Genomic DNA, 23,944 nt, shown 5'->3' on the forward strand with positions numbered 1-23,944 from the left:
GCCTCTGAACCACTAGTAGTCAGAAACATTGTAAATCTTAACGAGTTGAAAATACTCAAAATGTTTGTCTTAACTGATTACATTCAAGTTTTTAAGTAGTGGAAATAAAATGTTTTAAAAATACTTAAGTAAAAAAAAAAATGTTTTGTTTACTCAAGTGTTTTCTTGTTTTCTCAACTCAAACTCATGACTTAGTTAAAAATATATTCTTAAGCTACACATACTAGCTTAAATTGATGAAACTCATTCAAATTAATTACAACTGACTTGGACTGTTGGTGGAATATTGTCTAACAACCTAAGCAAATAAATTCAAACTATGGCAGTGTAGGTCAAGTATCAAGTAGGTCCAAAATCAGAAGGTCCAGCGAAAGTCAGAGAAAGCCAAAAAAGCGGTGGGAGAGAGGTTGCTCTGCTGGAAGTTCTTATGGGCCGTCATGTGTCTGCTTTGTGTGATTGAGCCGCATGCCTTTGATGCTCTAACTCTCCTGTCCTCACTGAGGATGTTGCTGTTTCCTGACAGATCTCTGGTTCATGGTTTGGTTCTTCGTCAGCCATCAAGGCCAGATTGTCATTGATATTTTTGCTCTTTTCCGCTCTTTGTTTAGACACTGCACCAATATACACCAAGTCAAATTCCTATGTGTAAATGTACTTGGCTGATTCTGATTCTCTTCGTTTTGGCCTTCTTCTTGCTCTGTGTGGCTCACTCTCATAAGGATACTCCTCATTAAGAACTGCTTTGGCTATCTATTAATGACTAGTGTTTGGTTCAACTTTAATGAAAGCATTTCGGCTTCCACACTCTCCCGCCTACTGTTGTAAAATGTAAAATTTCTATGTTGCTCTTTATTTTGCATAATTTTCCTCTGTTTTTCTTTTTGTTTAATGTTTCTTAATAGCTGTACCTACTAGCACAGGTAGTTCTTAACAACACTAGTTGAAACAAACTGTAACTTTCATGACTGTCGTTTCAAAGTCAATTAGAGAAACCTAGAAATATGCATTCAAGACTTTTCATAGATTTGTATCAGTTGAACTAAATTTGTAAGAATCGTTCTGTGACCCCTGTGAACGGTTACACTCCAATACATACCAGTGCGCATTGGCCATAGTACAGGTAGCCAGGAGGTACATTAAACGTTTGCAATACTGCCACAGGGGGGCTTTTCTAGTAAAAATCATTTTTTGCCACACCCTTGCCACAACTTTCCTTAAAAAAAAAAAACATAGGTGAAGTTGTAGTGACAGATTTCAGCGTTTGTAATCACCAAGTTGTCGTTGTAAAGCACAGACTCAAGTAAAAAAAAGTGAGTAAATGTTTGATTGCAAGTTTGCAGCTGTCTTTTATTTGTAGAAATATAACTCCATACATTTATGATGATTTTTACATCAGAATCTGCGAGCTCTCCATTTTGGCAGCATGATAACCTTCATGGTCCGTCAAAGAGGGTAAGAGTCGATATTAGGGTGGTGGTTCAGATGCAGAACAGATGTATTTAGATTTTCCATCATCTCAGGAACTGCAGAGCCCTCAGCTGTCTTAAATTGATTTTTCTTCCAAACAAAATAGATGACAATCCCAATGGATATAAGAACGGCTGCTAGAACATCATATAGGAGTAGCGACTGATCTGTTTCGATGAAGAGACACAAAAACCACAAGTTAATTACAACTCATACAAAAAAAAGAGTTTGATTGGCCTGTCAATACAACAGATATTTTAGTTACACCAGGATACCTCTCTTACCGTCTGTATTAATCCAGTTTGGGCTCGTTGTTGGCTCAATACACCTGTTGTTAATGGCTTTGATAGCCCAGTGAGGTATGTACGTCCCATTAGGTAAGGTGCAGTTGATGTAAATGAAGGCTATAGAAAAGATACAGAGCAGAGACTGATGTTAAGGATTCCTGATAACCAGAACTGGTAGATGGTTGCTTATGTTGGGTCCATACATGTCTAATAATAGCAACAAGGAGACAATGTCCTCAAAACAAAATCGACCAAAGTGTTTTGTTTTCATTCTTTTTGAAATAAATATAGCCTATAACTTTTTTCACACTATGTAACTTTGATCTAACTACATGAAAACTCCTCAACCAATACAGGCCTAATTCAATGTAAATGCCATTCACTGCTCCATTTAGGCCTTCTGTTGTTTCCTGTAAATTGGCAACTAAAGATATTTTCATGGTGTAGCTCATAGAGCACTCTGGCTATGCTATCAGCCAGAAAGCTAATGTATGCTATCCAGATTAAAAGTCAGTAATACTGCTTATATTAGCTGATATCCAGAAAATATCATATTCATGTTTGACAACAAGACTAAAGACACACCCTGCAGCCAAATGTATGGTGGCTGGGAAGTGCAAAGCAAAATTGCAAAGTGTGAAACACTTTTACAAAATTTGAGACAAATTTACATTCAGTCAAATTTGGTACATTCCCTTTCGGTCAACATTCGTCGTTTGTAAATTTGTCTGGGGACTAGGAAAAGTGTTCTGCCACTTGTACATTTGTCTCAGCGCTTGTAAAAGTGTTTCAAATCTTTCAAATTTGTTTTAAAAAATGTAAATGTGTTTTGTTCTTGGTTTTGTTTTTTTTAATTTTGTTTGATGAAATGTTAACATGTTTTTCAAAATGTAAATTTGTCTCAAATTTCTGTTAAAGTGTTTCACACTTTGTAATTTTGCTTTGCACTTCCCAGCCACCATACAAATGGAATCAAGTAGTCAAATTATCCCATAGCTAAATCAAATTCAGGTGATTAAGATCTTAATTATGGATTGTTTTTCATCTCCTCATCAGAAATGACCAAAAGGGAGATATTTGTGCATTGTCTTATTTGTATCAAACACTATTCCTAGACATACAAATGGTTCAGTGAGCCCTGAGAGACAACTTTTATATTTATTTTTCAAATCTTCCCTCAAAAGAAAAAAAAAGACTACTGCAAGCTCTCAAATTGGTTCTAAAATGAAAGTTCAGTCTATAGAACTGAAAAGAGATGAAACAAGTATGAGACAAGTCAAAGATCTTTGAATTATATTAAGGTTGTCTCATTCAAAGATCTGAGCTTAAAGAAAAATGAAACAAGTGTGAGATGTCAAATTAGTCTCAATATGATCTTAACAGTAGACAACACCTGAGCCTATATCTTATGAGGTCATATTAATCTTACCAACACATTGCTATAGTAAGACTAAGAGAATCTATTTATGGGATGTACGAGATCAATGTTCTTCACATACAATTATTTTCATTAAACAGAAATCCCCTAGAGCACAAACTGTTAAAGGTAATGGTTTGTTTTAGGTAAAGGTGTGATTCACTTTTAAAGCAGATAGTATAACAACATGAAGGATTCTGTTGTTTTTAATATGGTAAAATTAAGAATCTTACATTTTTTGACAGACAATTGTCAATCATTTGACTTTGTTGCCTTGAGCTCTGCCTGAGAAAATCTTTGTTGAATACGGATCAAAGATTTCTTATGTTGATCTCGTGAAATTCTCTTAAAACATAAATAAGACATAAATGAGACAATATGAGCTCTCTAAATTATTGCTTTGATGATTGTCGCAATTTTTTACTGTTTGTCTCATTAATGATTTGTCTCATTTTCGCCTGATTTCATGCTCATGAATTCAGACACTAAAAAGACAAACTATTTTCTACGCATGCTTGCTCTTGCTCACCACAGGCAGATATCCCACTGATGTGATTCCTGACTGAGCAGACCAGTCGCCCTGACACGTCTTGTTTCAGAGTGATATTGTTAGTGTCATTATTTCCAGAGAGGAGCTGAGTTTGTGTCAGTGTTCGTCCATCCAGAGTCCAGCTGTACTGAGGACTGTCCCCTCCCTCAGAGGAGCATGAGGCCCTTATCTCTCCCTGGGACAGACACTCAGAGACCAGCAGGACAGAGGACACAGGAGCTGAAGAAAGAATACAAATTAGTTTAAGTGTTAACAGAAACATTTTTATAAAAATGTATATAAAGTATAAGATGTGAAAAAAATACAGATATGTAGCAATACACATGTATGTACAGTATCCTTACTTTAATACAAGTGTCTTATGGTTGACCACATAGTTATTTTATATTGTTGATGTGATACATTGTTTTGAGGATCACTCTGTTCAGATATGTAGCACCCATGTGCAGTGATTGTGGTTGTGTGAACATGACCGCAAACACTGCCATGTGACTGAACGTTCTGAGTGTCCACTTCAACGCATACCTTCAATGGTGAATTGTTGAGTCTGATGCACTACTTTGTATCCACGTGAATTGAAGATTTCAAGAGCATATTCACCAGCATCAGTCATACTCAGGTTATTGATCCGAAATATTCCATTATTGGGAGTAAACGTCGATCGGGTTTCTATCATATTATGCATGATCTTGTTCTTTCTTGCATTAAGAATCCCTCTTGTTTTATTTAACCACTGGTATTTGTATATCGCTGAGGCGTCGTCCATCAGTTTCAGGACCAAAGTTCCTCCCAGGGCTCCGTAACACCGAGCTCCATCATGTCTGCCATCACAGAAGGTTTCCAAACCTGAAAATTGGGGAGAACACTTTTAAAAAAAAAACAACATTTTTTATAGAATTATGACAAACTTAATAAGTCCTACATATGAATAAAGTATTTTTTAAGTCCATCAAAGTTCTCCCTTTTTTTTGATGTGGCTGAGAGTAATCTACTCTCAGTCACATTGTTGTCCTTGGCCAGGATCTCTTTTTCACTCTTGAAAAAGAGATTTTCAATCTCAACGGATTTCTTTCCTGGTTAAATTAAGGTTAAATTATTAACATTATAACATGCTGCCATTACTATAGCAAAGATTAAGTGTATTGGATCATGGCCAGTGAAGAAAAAAGATTAGGTCTGACTTTTTGGGGAAAAAAAGTCAGATCCCTGATTTTAATCTCAGAATTCTAAGAAAAAAGTTTTTCAGTGGCCCTTTTCCTCTTCTGTAAAATACAGGGTAACACTTTATTTTGATAGTCCGCCTGTTGACACTCAACAAGCTATCAGTAGATATTCAGTTGCATGTCAACATTGTGTCAGTTGATATTCAACATAACTTTTTCAACAGACAAGTAACATAAATTCAACTAACCTCTAGTAGACTATAAGGTGCATTTCAAGGTGTTACAGCATTTTACAAAAAGTGTCTTCCGACTCTTTTATTTTTGTAAAGAGGTTATTGATTGACATTCAACTAACTATCTGTAGATTGTCAACTTCTTGTAAGTGGACACTCAACTACTTTGAATCAATCTGTCATTTGAAAGTCAACAGTATGATGTCAACATATCCCCAAGGTTTCTCACTCATCAAATGACTGACTCTGTTGATACTCTGTTAGTTGTCAACTACAGATTAGATTAATTGACTATCAATAGATAAAATACTAATTTGTAGATAAGATAATAATCTGTTGATTGTCAACATATATAAAGATGTCTATCAACAGACTATTAGAAGACATTAGTAACGAAGCATTTGTAGACCTGTGTTAGGACTATCCAATTAAAGTGAAAAACAGTTGGTAACAGTACAAACTCTATAAATATAAATGAAATAATAAATATTAATTGTGCTTTATTCTCTTACTTTTCTGCTCATTTTACATCAGTTCCATAGTTATCCACATGCACGCAAAGCACTCACATTTTGAAATGTTTCACACGGTATTCAGTTAGTTAATCAGGTGATCCGCATAGGAGAAGGCTTAACGATGATAACACATATGGCTGCATGACAACATCGGCAAAACAATATTGTAATGAAGGGAGAAAAAGAAAAGGTCTGACATACACTTGGGGAGCCAAAATTACACCTGGGTGGTCTGCCCAGGTATCGTTTATGTGTGGGAAACACTTGACTGTACATAATATCAATAAAAGATTCTGAGAATCTGAAGAAATCTCTCAAAAGGGACAAGGCAGAAAACCAATATTGGATGGCTGTGATCTTCAGGCCCTCAAATTACAGTTAAAAGCCTAATGCAAAGAAGAAACTATATATAAACCAAAACCAATGGTTAACAAGTTTTTTTTGTTTCTTTAACCAAAATTTCACAAATCAACTAAAATAGAGACAAACCACACACCTACTTAGGGGAGTCTGCACCCACACATTGTTGCTATTAAAGCTGCCATTCCATCCCTTCAAAGTGTACCAAAGTTGAACTTTGGGCCAATACCCGTTTTACAGTTGTAATTTATTTATTTATTTTTCAGTGTCAACCATCGCAGATGTTGTGAGGCGATATCGGCGTGTCCTCAAACTCATCAAAGGAGGCCTCAAGATGACAAAAGCTTTTAAGGAGGCACGTTGTATCTAGAAATGCTGTCAAGGACACAGCAGCAATTGCTGAGATATACATGGTAGACAAAAGTACACTTGAGCAGTTTAAGGAACAAAAACATACGCTTTTAAAACTGGGAAAGCTTTGTCAGAAAAAGATTGTTGGTGAACTGGCAGAGAAAATAATTGAAATGAAAAGAAAAAAAGCAGCTCATCCCCTTTTCTGTCAAAAAGGACAGAATGAGGGCAACAAGATAGCTGTTTTTTTTGTTATTAGCATCAGAGAGTTATATTATTTTTGTAGTTGATCCATATTGTGACTTGTCCCTCTGTTGGTGTAGAGTTTGTTTAGTTTATAGTTCTCCCTGCACCGGATCTAAAGAAGTTAGAGAATAACTTAAATTGATTTGTAAAATACCTTTGCGCTGCTACTGCATATTTGTTTTTGCCAGGTATTGTGTGCCTGTAGTTGTGGTTGTTGTCCAGCTTTGTGTTGCTTTAACTTGAATTATATTTATAATTATTATATAATGTATATGTTGCATAGCTACTACAATTGCTTTCTTGTTTTCTAATTCTGCTGTAGGTACTGTCTCATTTTCTTTCTCTCACCCTCTCACACACAGACACACCCACACACACATCAGTATATTGAAATGTTACCAGCGTTTTGTTTTTTTGGGCCAGGTATCATAATGTGCCTACTGAGTATGTTTTGTAGTTCAAATAAATGAGCTGACACACTGTTGACATGCAACTGAATATCTACTGATAGCTTGTTGAGTGTCAACAGACGGACTATCAGAATAAAGTGTTACTGCTATGACCTACACTTTATTTCTGATGCATGTAGTCCTTAAAGTGGTTCAGTGACACACCACTAAATAATAATAACCTGGATCCAAAAGCTGCATAAATTCTGTCAAATTCAAAAGGTCAAACATCTCACCGTGAGAGACTCCAATCAGCAGCACAAACAGTCTGAACACAGCCTCCATGTCTCCTCAGTTCTTTTCAGCCTCTGTTGACTAAACAGCAACTTAAAGACAAACTTTTCTTCTTCACCCAAAAACAAACATGCAAATCATTCTGACCAGCCTGAAGTGTTGTCTCTTATCAGCTTCAGATAAGGAGGTGTGAGAACTCTTATCGTACACAGAGTTGTTAGAATAGTACATTTGTGTGTGTGTGTGTGTTGGGGGGGGGGGCCCATTGCAAAGTTAACTCTAACAGAGAGACAACAAGTTGCTGCAGCCATGTTGTGTTTTCAGAACGTTATCATTGAGATTTGCATCATGTCCAACAAACTAAAAAGTCATGTACTCGCTTTGCTTTCCACAAGTCAGCACATCAACGGATGTCAGTTGAATGCCATGAAACAGGTTTTTTTTTTACTTCATTGCACAGCATTTTCCAACCACAGAGCTTCTGCAAGCCCTTTATTTTTTTAAGACGTGTGTTGGATCAGAGAGCCGTCTTCAGTCTTCTAACCATCAACATATGAAACATATTATTATTTTCATTTTTTCACACAGCATCAATCTTCACATGGATAAATTTAGCACTTTAACAACATAATTTCAGCATACTGTAACATGAAACCCTGTCTTTACATTATATGCAGGAAGTGACACAAAGTTTAAAACTTGTCATTACTGTGTACTGTATATCGTCTAAATACAGTATGACTGAGGTCCAAACACAGCCAGTAGATGTCGTCAAAACACAAGATGATGAATACACTTCAGCTCCAGCTAAAAGAAATAAAGACAACCTGTAATATGACCTAAATCTTTTTTAGTAAGGACAAAATTACTTTCTATAGTGACTGCTGACTGTGATTGCTGGTCCTTCTGAAATGATCTTTTTTTGTTTTGTTTACTAAGGTCTAATGAAACAACACTTAACACACATCATTCTCCATTCTCCTCAGACCAGTGGGCCCAGATGCAGATCTACAAGGATTTATTATGACAAAAAAGACAGACACAAAATAACTGTTCAGCATCAAGTCAAACAATCATCCAAATGAAAAAGGTCAATTCTTTGCTCTTCTGAGACTTCCAAGCTCCCAAGTTTGTTTTATTAAAAGTCCTGTTTGCTGCTTTGTTTACAGTCAGTGTTCTTCAGTAATAATGTGGTCAGTTGAGTTCATTAAAGTCCAAACTCACAATGAAGAACTTTGTTTTGACTTTTTGACCTGACCCTGCAAAAAAGACAGAAAAAAAGCAACATTACTATTTTACAGAAAAGGCAGCGCTAGCTTTGTTTAAACTTCCATAAATATATCACGCTATTTTTTATTGTATTTTTGTCTTTTATTTGGTGTTCCTTTTGTAAAGCACTTGAATTGCCTGAGTGAAATGTGTGATAAATATGAAGCTGCCTTGCCTAAGTATAACAGCATTGTTCCTTTATATGTTATTTACCTTTTTGCCTTTCTTCTTGTTGCGCCGTGCTCTCCGACACAAACAGCAAAATATCAACACAATCAGTAAAAGAGCGACTGCACAGCAGACTGGGATCAAGATTGGCAAAATGTTTACTGTGGACAAAGGAGCACAATTGTTAAAGCATATCTTTACAACGTGAACAGAATGTAAACACCGACAGATACAGAAACTTTTTTACAATATGTTAAGTAAAGTATGACAAGAAGTATCTTTGATCTGAAGGAAGGTTACCTGTTGATACCATCCTGAATCCCAGAAATTAAATGAAAAGGTACACATCCTGCATGTTTAATCATCTCCCACAATACAATATATCCTCCAGCTGTGGCAAACCGCTCTGTAGCAGCAGGAGCTATTATGAAGTTCACCACCAGAGGGATGTTTAGAGGAAGGCGCTTTCCTTTTCTGTTTTTTTTTGTTTCTTCATTATGTGACAGACATTGTATTTGTCTGCAGTCAGGTGATCACTGAGGTTATATTTTGATTTGATGAGACTCTTTGACTCTGTCTTATTTCTGCCCATTACAGAAATGACAAAGCCCATTTTTAGGCAAAACATACACACACACACACACACACACACACACACGCACGCACACACACACGCACGCACGCACACACACACGCATGCACGCACACGCGCACGCATGCACACACACACACACACACACACACACACACACGCACGCACACACACACACACATGCACGCATGCACACGCGCACGCATGCACACACACACACACACACACACACACACACACAGGGTGCAGGATCTCCTTTACCCTTATTGTTGTTTCCCCTTTAAGCAGTAGCAGTAGGTGAAAGGCTAATCTGACCAAAATTTGAAAAAGGTCAAAAAATAAATAAACTAACTACCAAATGACAAATACTGAAAGTGACAGTTCCTGTCAGCTTTTTTCACCTGATGGCTAACAGCACCATTCACCATCAAACCAAGTCATCCATAATGTCTATTCAGTGTATAAAACGTCAATGACTAAATGTAAAGCTTCAGATTACCTTGGACAATATTGCCAGGGTTATCTACTACAATGCAACATGAAACTTTTACTTTTATCATTATAAAGTGTATAGTTTATGTTGTTCTTTCTTTCAATTACAACATTATACTATACTGTAGAAACATTGAAAGGAAAGGTTAGAAGACTTGCCTTTAACAGCCAGTGTCACTTCAATTTCTCTCAGGAGGACTCCTTTTGGACCATAGACTTTAATGTTGTATTGGCCTGAATCGTTTCTCTCCACATTTGTGATCTTGAGCGTCCCATTGTTGATGAAAAACTCTGTCCTGTTTTGGAACGGCTCATGTATCATCACCTTTCCTTTGTTCAGGGTGAATACATTCATTTCTCCGGAGGGAAGCTGTTTTTTACAAAGCAGCAGAAGACCGCTGGCGTTGGTCATCACCTGGATGTACACAGAGCTCCCGAGAGTAGAAGAGCACAGAGAAGCGTTGCTGGTGGCATTGCATTTTGTTTCAGCAACTGGAAAGAGAGCTAAAAAAACAGGCAAGATTTTAGCTTCAATATTTTACCTGTAACGTGTATAACAGTGGTGCTGTAAATTGTTCAATAATGCGAAAATAATCTTACCATGAGTTACTCCTGCTAACATCAGAAGAAGAAGAAGAACTTGCTCCATGCTACCCTGTAACTCCGAACAACCTTCAAACCTTTAAAGAAGATGAAATAAAAAGATGATGAACCTCAGCCCGAAGGTTGTGTCAGACACTGACAGGAAACAGTAAAAGGGTGTTGGTCTGGTGCCATGGTCTAAAGGCAGGAAACAAAGTAAACTGTCTCACTTCTACTTCTTGCAGAAACAAGCCTTTTTTGAAGCATGCAACGTGTGATAATCTTAGGAAATGTAAGCAGGTGGTGTCACAGTGATTGATGAAATAACCAAGGCCTCTTAACAGAACAACATCATGGGGTAGCACCAAGGAAACATGGAGAGATGAAAAGGCATTTTGCATTAAATAACATACACAGTTTTAACAATTTTACAGTGTGAAGTGAGGTACATATTTGCCTATATAAGACATTGGAAAAACTGTTTGTAATGAGGAGTTTTAGTGGGATATATTCGATGATTTTTGTGCCGCAAATGTCATCCTAATCTATCTGTTGCTTTTGAGGGCAACATGGGACAAAGCTACAACGTTATTCTCTTTGCTGATGTCACTGATCTTGTCCTGTATATGTACAAGTAAAGTTTTCTGCTGGAGGATCTCATTCTGCCATATTTTTATTGTCACACATCCTGTTTGCTTTTGTATGTCATGTAGCTGCTTCAGTCCATTTCATTACCAGCTAGATTCTTTCACTTTAATAAATAGCTGAGTGGTTGTTTTCACTTCATATATTTATTTGAAATCACACTAGGATGATTTTTTTCCTAGCTGTTGAAATCACATATGAAACTAAATCGCAAGTTCCTGTTTGCTCACATGCGATGTTATGGGGTTGACGGTTAAAGCCACAAACAGAGGTGAGAATTTTGATATTCACTCTCAGAAAAATTGGTGACTGGAAGAGACAAAGACAAAACAAAGCATCATTATAACTTGTCCAATAAACGGATGGTACACACAAATGATGCTTTTAGTTGAGAGGCCTGTAAGTATGACAATAAAACTATAGTATTCATTAAGATAACACAACTCGCATACAGATAATAATCTCAACTCTAACCCCCACCAATAGAAGGGCATGTCATTTACATGTTTCCAGTCAGGGTGTCCATGATTTGTTGAGTTAGATTATAAAGATTCTGCTCACTTGCCTCTAAATGCTGGGGCTGGCCAGGAACTTAGCAGTGGGTTTTATGAGAGCTTCTCCCCTTTAAGTAGATGCTTACTGCAGTTGGAACAGAGTTGACAAGAGCCATTGAGTGTACCTGTTATGATGTTATTATCATATTAATATGTTAGTTAGTTTGTACATAAAAACAGAGCAGAGCTACTGATCTCTTTCCACCCCGGTATAACAGAGGACCAATAGTGGGCCCTTAAACTGTCTATAAGCTATATAGCATATGCTGTAGCCTATATAGTAATATAGTATCGCATTTATGGTATAGTATCGGCTGTATGGAGATACAAGACGGGGCGGGACGAAGAGAAATGCCGCTGCAGATTACAAAGGGTGCTATTACAGTGACAGGGACTTATCAGTGAGTGACCTGCTGATGTTTAAGCAGAACAAGTGCTGATATGTCTGTGCGCATATTCCACCGATTAAACAAGTAAAGCAGACTTCATTAGCTGGACGGGAAACCAAAGATAGAAGGCAACTACAGTTTGACATTCAGTGAAGTTGGATGCTCATCCAGCCACACAGCCAAACAGACAATACAATAAAACCCACATTATCAACCCACGCACGACAACAAACTTTGTAAACACTGCTGTTCATACAGTACGATAACCAAGCAGACACGGCGGTCTACAACACACCCACAAACAAAAGACCAGCATCTAAACGTAATCACAAATAATGATGAAACAATTTACCAATTAAGTTTTCATCAGCACTGTTGCTTTCCTGCAGCCAGCTGGGTGCTCCTCTCTAACATCTTTATTTGCTTGGTTAGTAGTGTTTACGTTAGTGGAGCTAGCAACGGGAGGAGACTTGTCAGGTTGAGTTGTCAATGAGAAAACATTTTTTATTTAGTTTTTTACACTTTTAAGGTTACGAAAAACAGCGAGGTAAACAGAAATAAAGCAGACAGACGACTAGGTTTTTAAAACTCCAGACAGCAGCGGGGGCCCAGCAAAGGGGGTGCTAAGAGGTGGAATCAATGACATTACAAACAGGCCACAGCACCCCGCTGGTGCTGTTTGCTGCCGAAGTTGAGAACCCCCTTGGCAGTGGAGGAGGGCCCCTCTCTGCTCTACAAAATACTTTGTGTGTCTTGATTGCGGCAAAAGAAAAGAGAGACTCAGACCTAGTCAAACTAACTTTATTAGAAAATTCAACTAAATAACAAAATGCATGTTAAATTTGGCTCAAAGTGGGCCCCTTGAGACAACAGTGGGCCTGAGGCGGCTGCACCTTCTGCCCCCACACTCGCTCCGCTACTGAGTGTGTCGTATCCTATACTTGTCCAAGGGTGTCTCCTCTGAACCCTCTTCAGTGGTGTCCTTTTTCAGATCCTGTTGGACATGATCCTTGTGTTAAGTCTCTTGAAAAACGACCTGCTTTTGGATAGTTTAAGCTTCTTCTTCCAATCACTGTTCTCTTTTTTGTAGACACTTTCCCAGCTGTCCTCTTCCTCATCTCCTGCCCAGGGTCCCCAGGCTCCTCCATTTAGGTGGGGGTCAGCCCGTAAGTCCTCTGAGGGGTACCTTACTGGCACTGCAGTGCGATTGTAATACACCAACCTTGCCAACAGCTCTTTGACGACGTCTGGCCTCTGCTCGGAAAGGTCAAAACGTTCATAGGGGTCTCCAGAGATGTTGAAAAGCCACACCGATTTCATTGGCCTGGTGTGGCGCTCCAGGTTCCACCAGCTGCCAGGGAAACCTGGAAGCATCTGTGGAGGAGTCCAGTCTCCATAGCCAGGGTCTCCTGTTAGAAGTTTCCAGTCTCCGGTTCGTATAGAGGCCTGCACTGCTGTATTCCAAATCCCATATCCTTTTTGTAGAGATCCGCTGCGTGCATAGTTATAAAGAGGGTCAATATTGTGGAGGATTTCCAACCTGGGCGACTCCTTCCCCTCACTGATGGCCTCCCAGACATCATACCCATCCAGCCCCTCTGTCAGGGACTCATTGCCCCCTGCTAATCCCACCAATGTTGGGTACCAATCAGTGATGTGCACCAGGGCTTTACTCACCCTCCTCTTTTTCCTTAAAAGAGGACTGTGGACGAAACCAAGACCACGGATGCCACCTTCCCAGTAAGTGCCTTTACGACCTCTGAGAGGCCAGTTACTTCCACCAGACAAAGGCTGACCTCCGTTATCCGTGGAGAAGACAATGACACTGTTCTGGTAGAATCCGTACTTGCGGAGAGAGTATGTTATATTACGAACAGACTCGTCAACAGCCGAGACCATAGCAGCATATTTCCTTCGTGCCACATTTCCTAGGCCACGGTAAGGGTAGATATATTCCCGCGGAGACTGCAGTGGAGTATGAACAGCTTGGAAGGAGAGGAAGATGAACAGCGGTTGGGACTGAGGATCATGGGTTGCCAGGATCTTGCGGACTCTCTGAGTGTAGAGATGGGTGGAGTATTTCCCTCCCTGACCCCAGGCGGCTGATTCCCCCTCGTGCAGGTCGAAACCACACAGCCCAGGGCCATCACAGGAGTCGTATGTGTAGTAGTTCACACTGCCTGTTAAGGAGCCAAAGTATGTGTCGAAGCCACGGCGGGTAGGCAGGCACTCCTTCTTGTAGAAGCCCAGGTGCCACTTGCCAACCATGTGGGTGGAGTAGCCAAGTTCCTGCAGTCTCTGAGGGAGGGTGACCTGGTCGAAGGGCAGGCAGTTGGGCTGGCGGGGCCGGATGATGGAGTGTTGCAGGCCAGTGTGGATTTGATACCTGTAGAGTTGAGGATTAAGAAAATTGTCTAAGGATTAATGTTTATTGATGAACAAATGATTACAGGGTTTGATATGAACAAGACAAAAGGAGAAAGAAAGGTTTTATCTATTTACACTTTCATCTTCACGTGATGAAACGGTTTTCCAAAAGGTTTTTGAAAATGCTGAAGAGATGAAGAAGAAGGGATAAAGTTTGTTGCCTATATATTCTGTTTTGTTTTCAGTGCACAGCTTAAGCTGATGTTGTTTTTTGTGAATTTTTTTGAGCCTTTATTTGATAGGACAGCTGAAGAGAGACAGGAATTGTTGGGAGGAGAGAGTAGGGGATGGCATGCAGTAGGGCAAAGGATGGATTTGAACCGATTTGAGCCGCTGCGATGAGGACTATAGCTTCTGTACATTGGGCACACAATTTAACCACTAGGCTACCAGCACTCCCAAAAGTATATAAGTTTTAACATATATATATTCAATCCTACACTTGCTAGCCCAAACCCTTTGATTTATTTGTATTCACTTTTCAGTAGAAATGCAACTGTTAAAAATGTCAAAAATAACATAACGGTAGGATAAAGTTTGTTTTGCCATCAAGGCATTTTCTAATTATTCCTGAACAAATGTGTAAACTAATGATTATTTGGCCATTAGCTATTTGATGATGTCACAACTTGTTTAGTCTCTTCTGTAGTATCACTTCCTGTTGACATCACATCCTAGGTTTGCAGAAAGGAGCAGAAGGACATGTGTATGCTCTGTAGGCAATCTAGTACCATCCACTGTCAATCGACATAGAGGCAATGTTGTAAGTTGTTTTATTTGGCAGTTAAGATGTTACAGATAATATATCAGCAATACATTTGTCAGAAATTATTTGATTAGATAGAAAGAAAATCTGTATAAAGTTATGTACAATTTAATCAATCTTCTATTTGACAATGAACATTTGTATTCATTACACCTGTAAATGTGTTTTGGCTCTCCCTTTATAGTCATTCAAATGTCATAGATTACTAAGAACAAATAGGATTGTAAAATGTATCGTGTGATCCATAATCCATTCAGAAACTAAATATAAATATTTGTGCTTTATATCAATATAATGTTAAGAATCTGGGTCAAACATGAAATTCTTCATCAGTCTCAAGTCTGTGGACTAACACTTTACCTGCCAGTGATGAGCTGACTTCGGGATGGAGTGCAGATAGGTTGGATGTAATAGTTCTCCAGCTTCACTCCGCCTGCTGCCAGTTTATCCAGTGCCGGTGTCCTGATGTCAGAGCTGTGGTAGCCGATGTCGTTGAATCCCTGATCGTCTGTCATGATGAAAATTATGTGAGGAGGCTGCGGCACAGGAGACCTGTCTAAAAAAGTTATGTCAGGCTCGTTTTCCACCTGGTTAGGACTCATCATATCCCAGGTCAGGTACCCAAGGCTGAGGAGACTCATCATAGAGAACCCGGTCAGAGCTGTTGTTGCCATGGCTCCTGTGAACCTTTGTATCAGCTGATATTCAGTGTATCGTCATAAAATCATTGTGCAGTGAGGCCGAGAAGGAAAATTGAATTGAATAGAAATCATCAGAAGTTGACCTAAAGTGGCTCAAAATCTGTCTGAAGCATAAATAAAAGCTACACCTCCATCCTCACTGACTCTCCTGAATGTCTCAGCCTCCTTTGAAAACGTTTCACTTTTCCTAGTGGTCCCATTAACCCCGCCCATTTGTCTCGCTGCCTAACTAAAATAACATCAGCTCCCTGCCACCCAAAAACATACACAGAACTGTTTCTACTACCTCCAGGTGTAAATAGTGTTTTTTTACACCTCACATAGGATCTCTCATGGTGTAGTTTTTGCTTTATGTGGATGTTATCCTCAAAAATATAACTAATTTCAGGACTGCATTTCTGTCCGTGTAAAGGCAGCATAAAACATGAAAGCAGCACGGCCTTGCCATCATACACTCCTCCTCATTCATAGCGTTTAATGGTTATTTGATGTCAATGAACCTCTCTTACACATTACTAGAAAGCAGGAAAAGAGATCCTTCCAATCTGACCTGGTTTAACAGCTGCTGACAGAGACTCTATAGAAGGACCCTCACTCAGAACAACATGGTGTGGGGGAGATTTGAGTCTTGGGGTAGCTGTGGGGCCCTGCAGACACAGTCACAGACACTGTTCCTCTACTCCGCTTACGGCGTTCACAAACCCTCTCTTATTATTCCTGCTGTTTTACGACGGCTGCAGACCTGAAGAGAGAGAAAGAGCAGACTTTCCAGACTTTGATAACATCTCCAACCAGGCGTCAAAGAACCACTTTACAAATCATCCAGCAGGTCAACAGAGAGCCGCAGGACTGCACAGCCTCAATCCCAGCTCCTGTTTGAACATATTACTTCACAGCACCCTCTCTGTAGACCATCATCATGCTGCAAACTCACTTTAGACACAGGTAAGGGTGAGTGTTGTGAGTTAAAATGATTGATGCTTCAAAAATGAAGGACACATTTTTATAAGATGTATGCCAGATGTGTTGGAGGCTATAAAAAAAAATCAATAAATAGATGGAAAGGCTCCAGGTGTGTTTTTAAGCATCACAGCTGATGCTGGCATGTACAAGATGAGACAACATACTATTGTGATCATGTTCGCCTCAAATCATAATAGAATAGAATAGAATGTCTTTATTGTCATGATACAATTGTACAACGAAATTATAAAGCGTCACCTTAACGTGCCCACACATACAGTCATCCACAGCTAAAAACAACAAAAACTCTCATTCAGGTAAGATGGGAAATGCTCTAAATAGCCTTTCAGTTGCTCATTAATTGTGAAGCAGTGAAAGGATAATGTTCTGTTTGACTCAGTTTATACAATTTACGACGTGGAAAACAGCAACATTTTTTAGGGAGGTTAATGTCTTTTGTGCAATAATGGTGAACGCTATAAATCAACATACAGTACTGGTTTAAAGTCCTGGTGCTCCACATCTGTACTATCGAACCAGTATTAACATGAGCTTTTGTGTCTTATCACACAGGAATTGATTAAATAATTGGTCCAATATTTTAAATTCACTGTGGTGTGTATCAGAACGTAACCTAAATCTGTTGGATAATCTCTTGGAGGTCACTGAGGTGAAACACGCCTGCTCATAAAAATGAGATCGGTCCAAATCAATGGTTGGTCAAACACACTGCAGTTGAAACAGCACACTTTGAAAACTTCGAAAGTGTTGACATGGGTCACAGTGGGCAAAAGGGAGTATGAGTGTCCCGTAAAGGGTAGGCACTGCAGCCGGGAATGTTTGCCCACCAGCAGCAGCAAAAGACCAGAGACGCTGAGTTTAAGGAAGGTCAACCCAGGAAAGAGGGAGAAGGAAAAAAATAAGAGAGGTGCACCTGAAGTTTTATAGCCCCTCTTGTTTATTTATCTAGTTTTCCTAGAGGGAGCAGTTTGGGCAGCTGAAGGTCTTTGCGAAAACCTGTTTAAAAAAACAAAAAGATGTTGTCTGTGTGATGCAAGGAAAGTATAGTCTCCAGTTCTGTGGGCAGCTATGCTTAAGACATTTGACTCATCTGTTTACTGTTGGTCGAGGATGCTACTTTAAAGCTCACCAACAACAGCTCTACTGCCACTAAAAAAAAAAAACAGACACACATTGACTCATACACACAAATACTATAATAACCACACAAACTTTCTTGCTCCTAAGTTTTGAAAGATGTTGAAAGGTAAATACCACAGATATGTCACAGCTTACCTAACACCTCAGCTAGTCCTTATTTGAGAAGTCCCATTGCAAAAACAGAATTCACCCATTTCCAGTTAAGTTTTAAATTAAATATGGAAACAGTAACATCTCAACAAACCGTGAGTATGGTTTTCAGTGACCCTTAAATGTTAACCAAACATCACGATACGTTTCTAGAGGTTATTTTCAGGTATTTGTTTGTGATTTTGTGCTGCTGCTCAATGTCAAAATGAGCTAAGAATAAAAATTCTGTTAATTTATTAGCATTCTTGTAAACCGCTGTTCCAGCAATAGCATGATTTAATCATAGCAAGGTATGTAAAATGAGGTCATTCTAGTCCTGCTGAGTTTCTGTTGACTTGTTTATGTCTCAGAGAAACCTTCTTCATATTTTCACGACCATGATCCCTCTTAGCTGCTTTAACCCTCTGAGGTCACATTGTGAAATATGTCGTTCCCAAAGCTAGAACTGAGTTTTGAAAGAAAGCTGAGTCTTGAATCCTAACTTTCTGTATGCAGCTGTTTTAGCTGATGATTTTATCATCATTATGTGAGGGCGCTCAATGTTACGGCTCCATGAGAGTGGTGAGAGAATCAACTCCCTGCAATCAGGTGTGTGTGGCACTGATTGGCTTTGATTAAGCCCAGGTGTGGGGAGTCTCCAGTGCTCTGTGCTGACTCATTGGCTGTATCCGAATTGCCAAGTACCTACTCAATCTGTCAGTAGGCAGTAGACAGTACCTACTATCTGTGCTGCATACTGTTTAGTACCTACTATTCAGTAGGCGTGCACAGTAGGCAGATATTTGTCCCTACTTCATCTGATTCATTCAGTATGGAAGTGATGTCATTTACGTTTCCCGAACCGGCCGCATCCACCCGTTTTTTTTGTTTTTTTTGTTTGGCTTTATTCAAGAAGAGTAATGCGCATACAGTCAGGTAAACAAAAAACAATATCACAATGTAAATCAAGTAAAAGACAGATTAAATAACTAAATAACATTCAATAGGCTACATAAAGGAAAGTACAAATGAAAGACAGTAAGATACAGAATATAAAATAAACCAATAAAGACGCATTTAAATAGTGAAATCATTATTTAAATAGAGGGGGATAGTTTTATGCATATAATAATACAATAATGCAGACATTTGTTATATTTTCTGTTGTTAATTTAAAGTAGTGATTTCAGCCGGGACTTTAACTCTGGATTAAAAATGTATTAAATTAATCAATGCTCGTTTGTTTTGATTTGGAGGCGGACGTGAAGTGACAATTTACATTTAATTTCGCACAGCATTGTGGGAGTTAAAATACAATTCATTTCCTGAAAGCACGCATCCGATCCATACTGCATGAAACCCGGAAGTTAGTATCCATGCTGAAATGTTCAGTATACTGAGGTGGACCCAAAAAATGCATACTGAATGACCACGAAAGTTCAGTATACTGAAACGCCCTCCTGAATAGGACGTACTGCCTACTGAACTGTGACAATTCGGAAAGGGCCGTTATCTCACCTTCAGAGGTAGTGAGAGTTTCTCCCTGTGGCTTCTCAAGTTGTTGGTGTATCTTTAAACACCAATTCAGAACTTTGTGTGTATTTGATGTCTATTGACTGTTTCCCAGTGTATAACTTGGGGTGCTGGAGAGTTTGTTGTGACTCCAGCCTTTTGGGTTATCAAAGGTCTCCCGGGCAGCCTTTGCCTTTTGTTTCGTGTTTTCTGGGTCTCCTGGACAATTTTGGTTTTGAGTCAGCTGCTTGACAGCAGTGGTTTAGTTAATAATCTTCAGTGCATTATTTCATTAAAGGGGCTATATGTAACTTTCAAAAATACTGCACTTGTAGCAATATCGCATGGCCGTTAGGCGAACTACACCATAACCTGTTGCTCGTACGTACACAAACGAGCATCATCATCGGCCGCGAAACACTGGATATTTACCAGCATAATGTTTACAGAGGAGGTAAGTTGTCATACACATGAAAGTCTGTGAAAGAGTCTGTGTGTCTGTATTCATTCGCCATCCTACAAACGACAGTCTCTGCAGGCACTGGCTGAGAGCAGGAGTGTGTGATGAGTTTGTCCACGTTATAGATCTCTTAGGGCGGATAGAAGTGTGTGGAAGACGGCCTCTGGCTGTAGCGGGAGTGTGTGATGAGTTTGTACAGTTGATCTCTGTAAGTGGAGTGGAGAGAGGAGGAATTTGAATATGTGCATATAATGTCACTTCCTGGAGCTTTCGCGGAAAATACGACCCGGGGAAAAATTTTATACAAGCGACACAGATAGACAGTGAACATCTACTTTTTCACATCAGTTAACCGTTCACTTATTAATGGACGATAAAAAACGATTTATACATGTATAAAGTTACATATAGCCCCTTTAGGGAAGCCTGTTGTGGCTCTATATACAGTCTCGTTGTATTTTCTCCCCTTTCCAATCTATCGCGATTTTTTGGTTATCTCTCTGGGATAACTTTGAGACACCCCTGGGTCCGCACCTGCGTCCCAAATCCCCCCTTTCCTGACACATGATTCATATTATTAAATGTGCACTGTATGAGTTTGAAGGTTTTTGTTACTGAAACTGTGTGTTGCTGCCATTCTTGGCCATGTCTCCCTTTGGACTTACCTGGTTAAATCAAAGTTCAATAAAATAAAAACAATACAATGTTTGTTGCATGTGCTTTTGTGAGTAACTTTCGGTATGTGTCCATCTTTAGGACCCCTGCTGACAAAGCTGTACATCTTAGCTTTTGCTGTTTTGTTTCTCTACATGTGATAGTAGTGTTTTTTTAATAACAAATCTCATCCTGCTTTATTATAACAATCTAATGGATCACTCGTCGAGATCCTTTGTTGAGGAAAATATCAATAAATGCTGTTTCTTCAGCATGCAGTTCATAACTTTGTCAGAAGTGGTTTCAGGCATTAAAAATAATAATTATCAATCTTGTCCCTGATCGTTTGCTTTTGTCAGTCATAAAGAGACATAAGTATTCATTTCAGTGTTCATCATATTAAAAGCTCCTCAAAGGAGTACTGTGTACTTCAAGAGTATTATGTAACATTATACTTCCTCCTCTCTATTTCCTAACTGAAAGAGGATATTCACACATAAAGTGTGGTTTCATGCAGAGTGAACATAACTTCAAGCTAAAAAAGACTCATGAATAAAGCTAGCTCGAGGCAGCATTTCAAAGCTTTGGGTTGACCTGTGACCTCTTCTTTTGTGTCTGTTGTTAAGCCTTCTTATTGTCAGATCAAGAGTATGCTAGAGGACCAAAATTTAAAAAGTGTATAATAACAATCCCATAGAAAAAACCAATAGACTTTCACACAATGTCTTCCCATACGTCACTTTCTAACCACATTGTAGGACTTTTCAGGGAAACCATGAAATTCAATAATGAGGTAAAAGGGAAGCAGAGACTTAAGGGGTGCTGGTACTGCTGCTCTGTGTTGGTCGGCACCAGATGTTGGCTTTGGCTAAAGGAAGAGGTGCTGTTACTGAATCTGGCTGCTGCCCTTCAACATGAACACTGCCTCCTTTCTAATCAACACAGCCCTGCCAGTAAGCCTGCACACTACTCCCCCTTTAGGAACAATTTTCTAATCTGAGTAAGACTGGATGGAGGTTTTCTTTCTTCCTGTGCGCCAACCTCTGAGCCAAAACCTTCACTTCAAATAGGACTGTATTCAGCTAGCCGTCCCTCTATGTACAAAAGTACCTTTGTTTCAAGATGTTTCTTTTTTATTTCATCTGCTATCATTTTCTCAACATCAGTTGATCAGATCAGGAGTAACTTAAGTGTTAAATGCACTCACCTATCTCTCTTATTCTACTTAAGTTGAATTTAACAATGATGGTTAATTTTAACAAATACATTTTTAAAAAATTCTTGTTCGGGTCCTCATCAATTTGGCCCAATACGCTGTTGTTGTTTATTTGTAAGATAAGTAAATGAGTCAAATGTGGCACAAACTATCTATTTCAATCCTAATTAGATTTTAATTTTGTTAACTATCATTTTCTTTCATTTTCTGTTGCAGTTTTTAAGTTTGTACTTGTTGTCATAGATGTACCAGGTGGTACCTCACAGGTAACCAAAGCAGAGTTCATTCTTGAGGACCTGCAGTAACAGCAGCAGCAGCAGCAGCAGCAGCTGGGCATGTAGACGGACACAACACTTCATTACAACTCCCCAAAAGTTCACCCTGGATCTACATCTGACAGGCACTTAATCAACATAATGATGTATTATTGTAAATAAATATGACTAAAATCATTTGAATCTCAAAGGCGCCTTGCGTTTTATGACATTATCAGTCTGTCACAATCTTTCAACCTGAGCTTTAAATATTTTTAAATGTTTTACTCTTGCTACTTTTCAATAAAGCAGCCTTGACAGGTAGTCTCACATTAACCTTCCCAGTCAAAACAAATCACACCGGGTGCAGTTGTTGGTTAGTGAGCACAGATGTAAGCTGCTCAACGTGAGCAATGTAAATTTCCTGTGAAACAGAGTGCCATTTACAACGTGAACAAACATCCCAGTCCTTTCTCAGAACATGTCATCAAAGCTAAGGGAAAGGATCGACTTCTTTTTCTCTTTGCTCAAAGATGTAAAGTCATTTGATCTCCTTACTCTTTGATTCTTTTATATTTTCTCTAACTTAACCTCTAGTGAATATATTTTACACATGTAAGTTATAAGTTATGGGATGTTCGCAGGAAAATTGACAAAATATTGGTTTCCTCATAAAACCTTGGTGGTCTGTATCAACAAAGAAAATTGGAGCTGAGTCAGCTGAGTCAGCTGAGTCGTAAATTGTAACCATCGAGTTTTGCCAAACCTGTGAAGTGTGTGTGCATGTCTTTGAGAGAGAGAGGGGTTTGGAAGATGGAGAAATCAAGCTAATAGAGACCCACTGAGGCCTGATGTTAAGTTTGGAATACAGGAAGGAATGATATTCCTTTCCTTGTTTTTGCACCATGAATGGGACTCTTTCAGTCGTTGGCTCCTGCTGACCCTCTGGTTGACGAAAAAAATCTCCTCCAGTTTGACCCAAGGTCTCACCACCAGCCCCCTAAGATCTATTGCCAAGACACATTAAGAGGCCAAAAACCCCTGATCCACAGGGGATCCGATTTTACATCACATTTTGAAACATTTTTGGTTTGCCACATTAGTATAGGCTGTGTGGTAGAATGCTTGTCCAACATTAAGAGAAGAAAGGAGTCAAGAAACCTGCAGCCACAAGAGTAACACCTGAAATAGCAGTGAGAGGGGACAAGATTGAACATTTTCGCTCAAGTTTTACAGGACACAGGATTGTTATTTCCTAAAAACTTGGCAAGTGGTCTAGGTTAGCTCTCATTTCATGCTCACTTTTGGGCACACACTCCTCACAGCTGGATGTAACGGGGCTAGTTTTGCTAAAACACCATTTTTCACAGATGATTTTCAAATTTCATGAAAAACAATAACAAACAAACATAGATCTAAGGGATCACCCACAGACAGCAGGTGATTTACTGTAAGTCCCCTTTTATCTATTCATGCATCCATCTATTTTCTGTTTCTCTCAGCCTGCTAATTTTGACCAGAGACTTCCTGGGCCAAAATAAAACCTATCTGACACTGATTTATCATAGAGAGACAAACATGGTAACGTTCATCTACAGGCATCCACTTGTATGTATTCTAGACTAAATAGTTGAAAAATGACTAAAAGAGCTTACTTACCTATAAGTACAAAAAAAGCTAAATCTGAGGATATGAGATGAATCAGGTTCCTTTAAGTGTACGCTTTCCAGAGCATTTA

General features: G+C 39.0%; 2 protein-coding genes across 2 annotated transcripts; both read right to left on the minus strand.

Moving 5' to 3' along the window:
• Nucleotides 1-1,333: 1,333 nt before the first annotated feature.
• Nucleotides 1,334-10,621, minus strand: LOC136180005 (uncharacterized). Its single transcript, XM_065959057.1, has 9 exons — nt 10,394-10,621; nt 9,953-10,297; nt 8,755-8,870; nt 8,497-8,531; nt 4,724-4,754; nt 4,247-4,586; nt 3,701-3,940; nt 1,752-1,871; nt 1,334-1,634 (listed from the first exon to the last, which is right to left on the minus strand). Exons 1-9 carry the CDS (start codon nt 10,440-10,442, stop codon nt 1,444-1,446), a joined length of 1,467 nt encoding a protein of 488 aa, XP_065815129.1. The 5' UTR covers nt 10,443-10,621; the 3' UTR covers nt 1,334-1,443.
• A 1,918-nt stretch (nt 10,622-12,539) lies between these two features.
• Nucleotides 12,540-16,095, minus strand: arsia (arylsulfatase family, member Ia). The gene is made up of 2 exons (XM_020645276.3): nt 15,517-16,095; nt 12,540-14,349 (listed from the first exon to the last, which is right to left on the minus strand). The coding sequence occupies exons 1-2, from the start codon at nt 15,828-15,830 to the stop codon at nt 12,951-12,953; spliced, it is 1,713 nt and encodes a 570-aa protein (XP_020500932.3). The 5' UTR covers nt 15,831-16,095; the 3' UTR covers nt 12,540-12,950.
• Nucleotides 16,096-23,944: the final 7,849 nt, after the last annotated feature.

Source organism: Labrus bergylta, chromosome 9 (assembly GCF_963930695.1).
Source record: "Labrus bergylta chromosome 9, fLabBer1.1, whole genome shotgun sequence".
NCBI classification, from domain to species: Eukaryota; Metazoa; Chordata; class Actinopteri; order Labriformes; family Labridae; genus Labrus; species Labrus bergylta.

What these genes read in the sequence shown, in the direction of transcription:
- LOC136180005 (XM_065959057.1), bottom strand. Translation starts at nt 10,442, where the DNA reads ATGGAGCAAGTTCTTCTTCTTCTTCTGATGTTAGCAGGAGTAACTCAT. An exon ending in GTTAGCAGGAGTAACTCATG is followed by an intron (nt 10,298 to 10,393) that starts GTAAGATTATTT and finishes CTGTTTTTTTAG; the next exon opens with CTCTCTTTCCAGTTGCTGAA. An exon ending in ACAAGAAGAAAGGCAAAAAG is followed by an intron (nt 8,532 to 8,754) that starts GTAAATAACATA and finishes TCTTTTTTGCAG; the next exon opens with GGTCAGGTCAAAAAGTCAAA.
- arsia (XM_020645276.3), bottom strand. Translation starts at nt 15,830, where the DNA reads ATGGCAACAACAGCTCTGACCGGGTTCTCTATGATGAGTCTCCTCAGC. An exon ending in AGTCAGCTCATCACTGGCAG is followed by an intron (nt 14,350 to 15,516) that starts GTAAAGTGTTAG and finishes TCAACTCTACAG; the next exon opens with GTATCAAATCCACACTGGCC.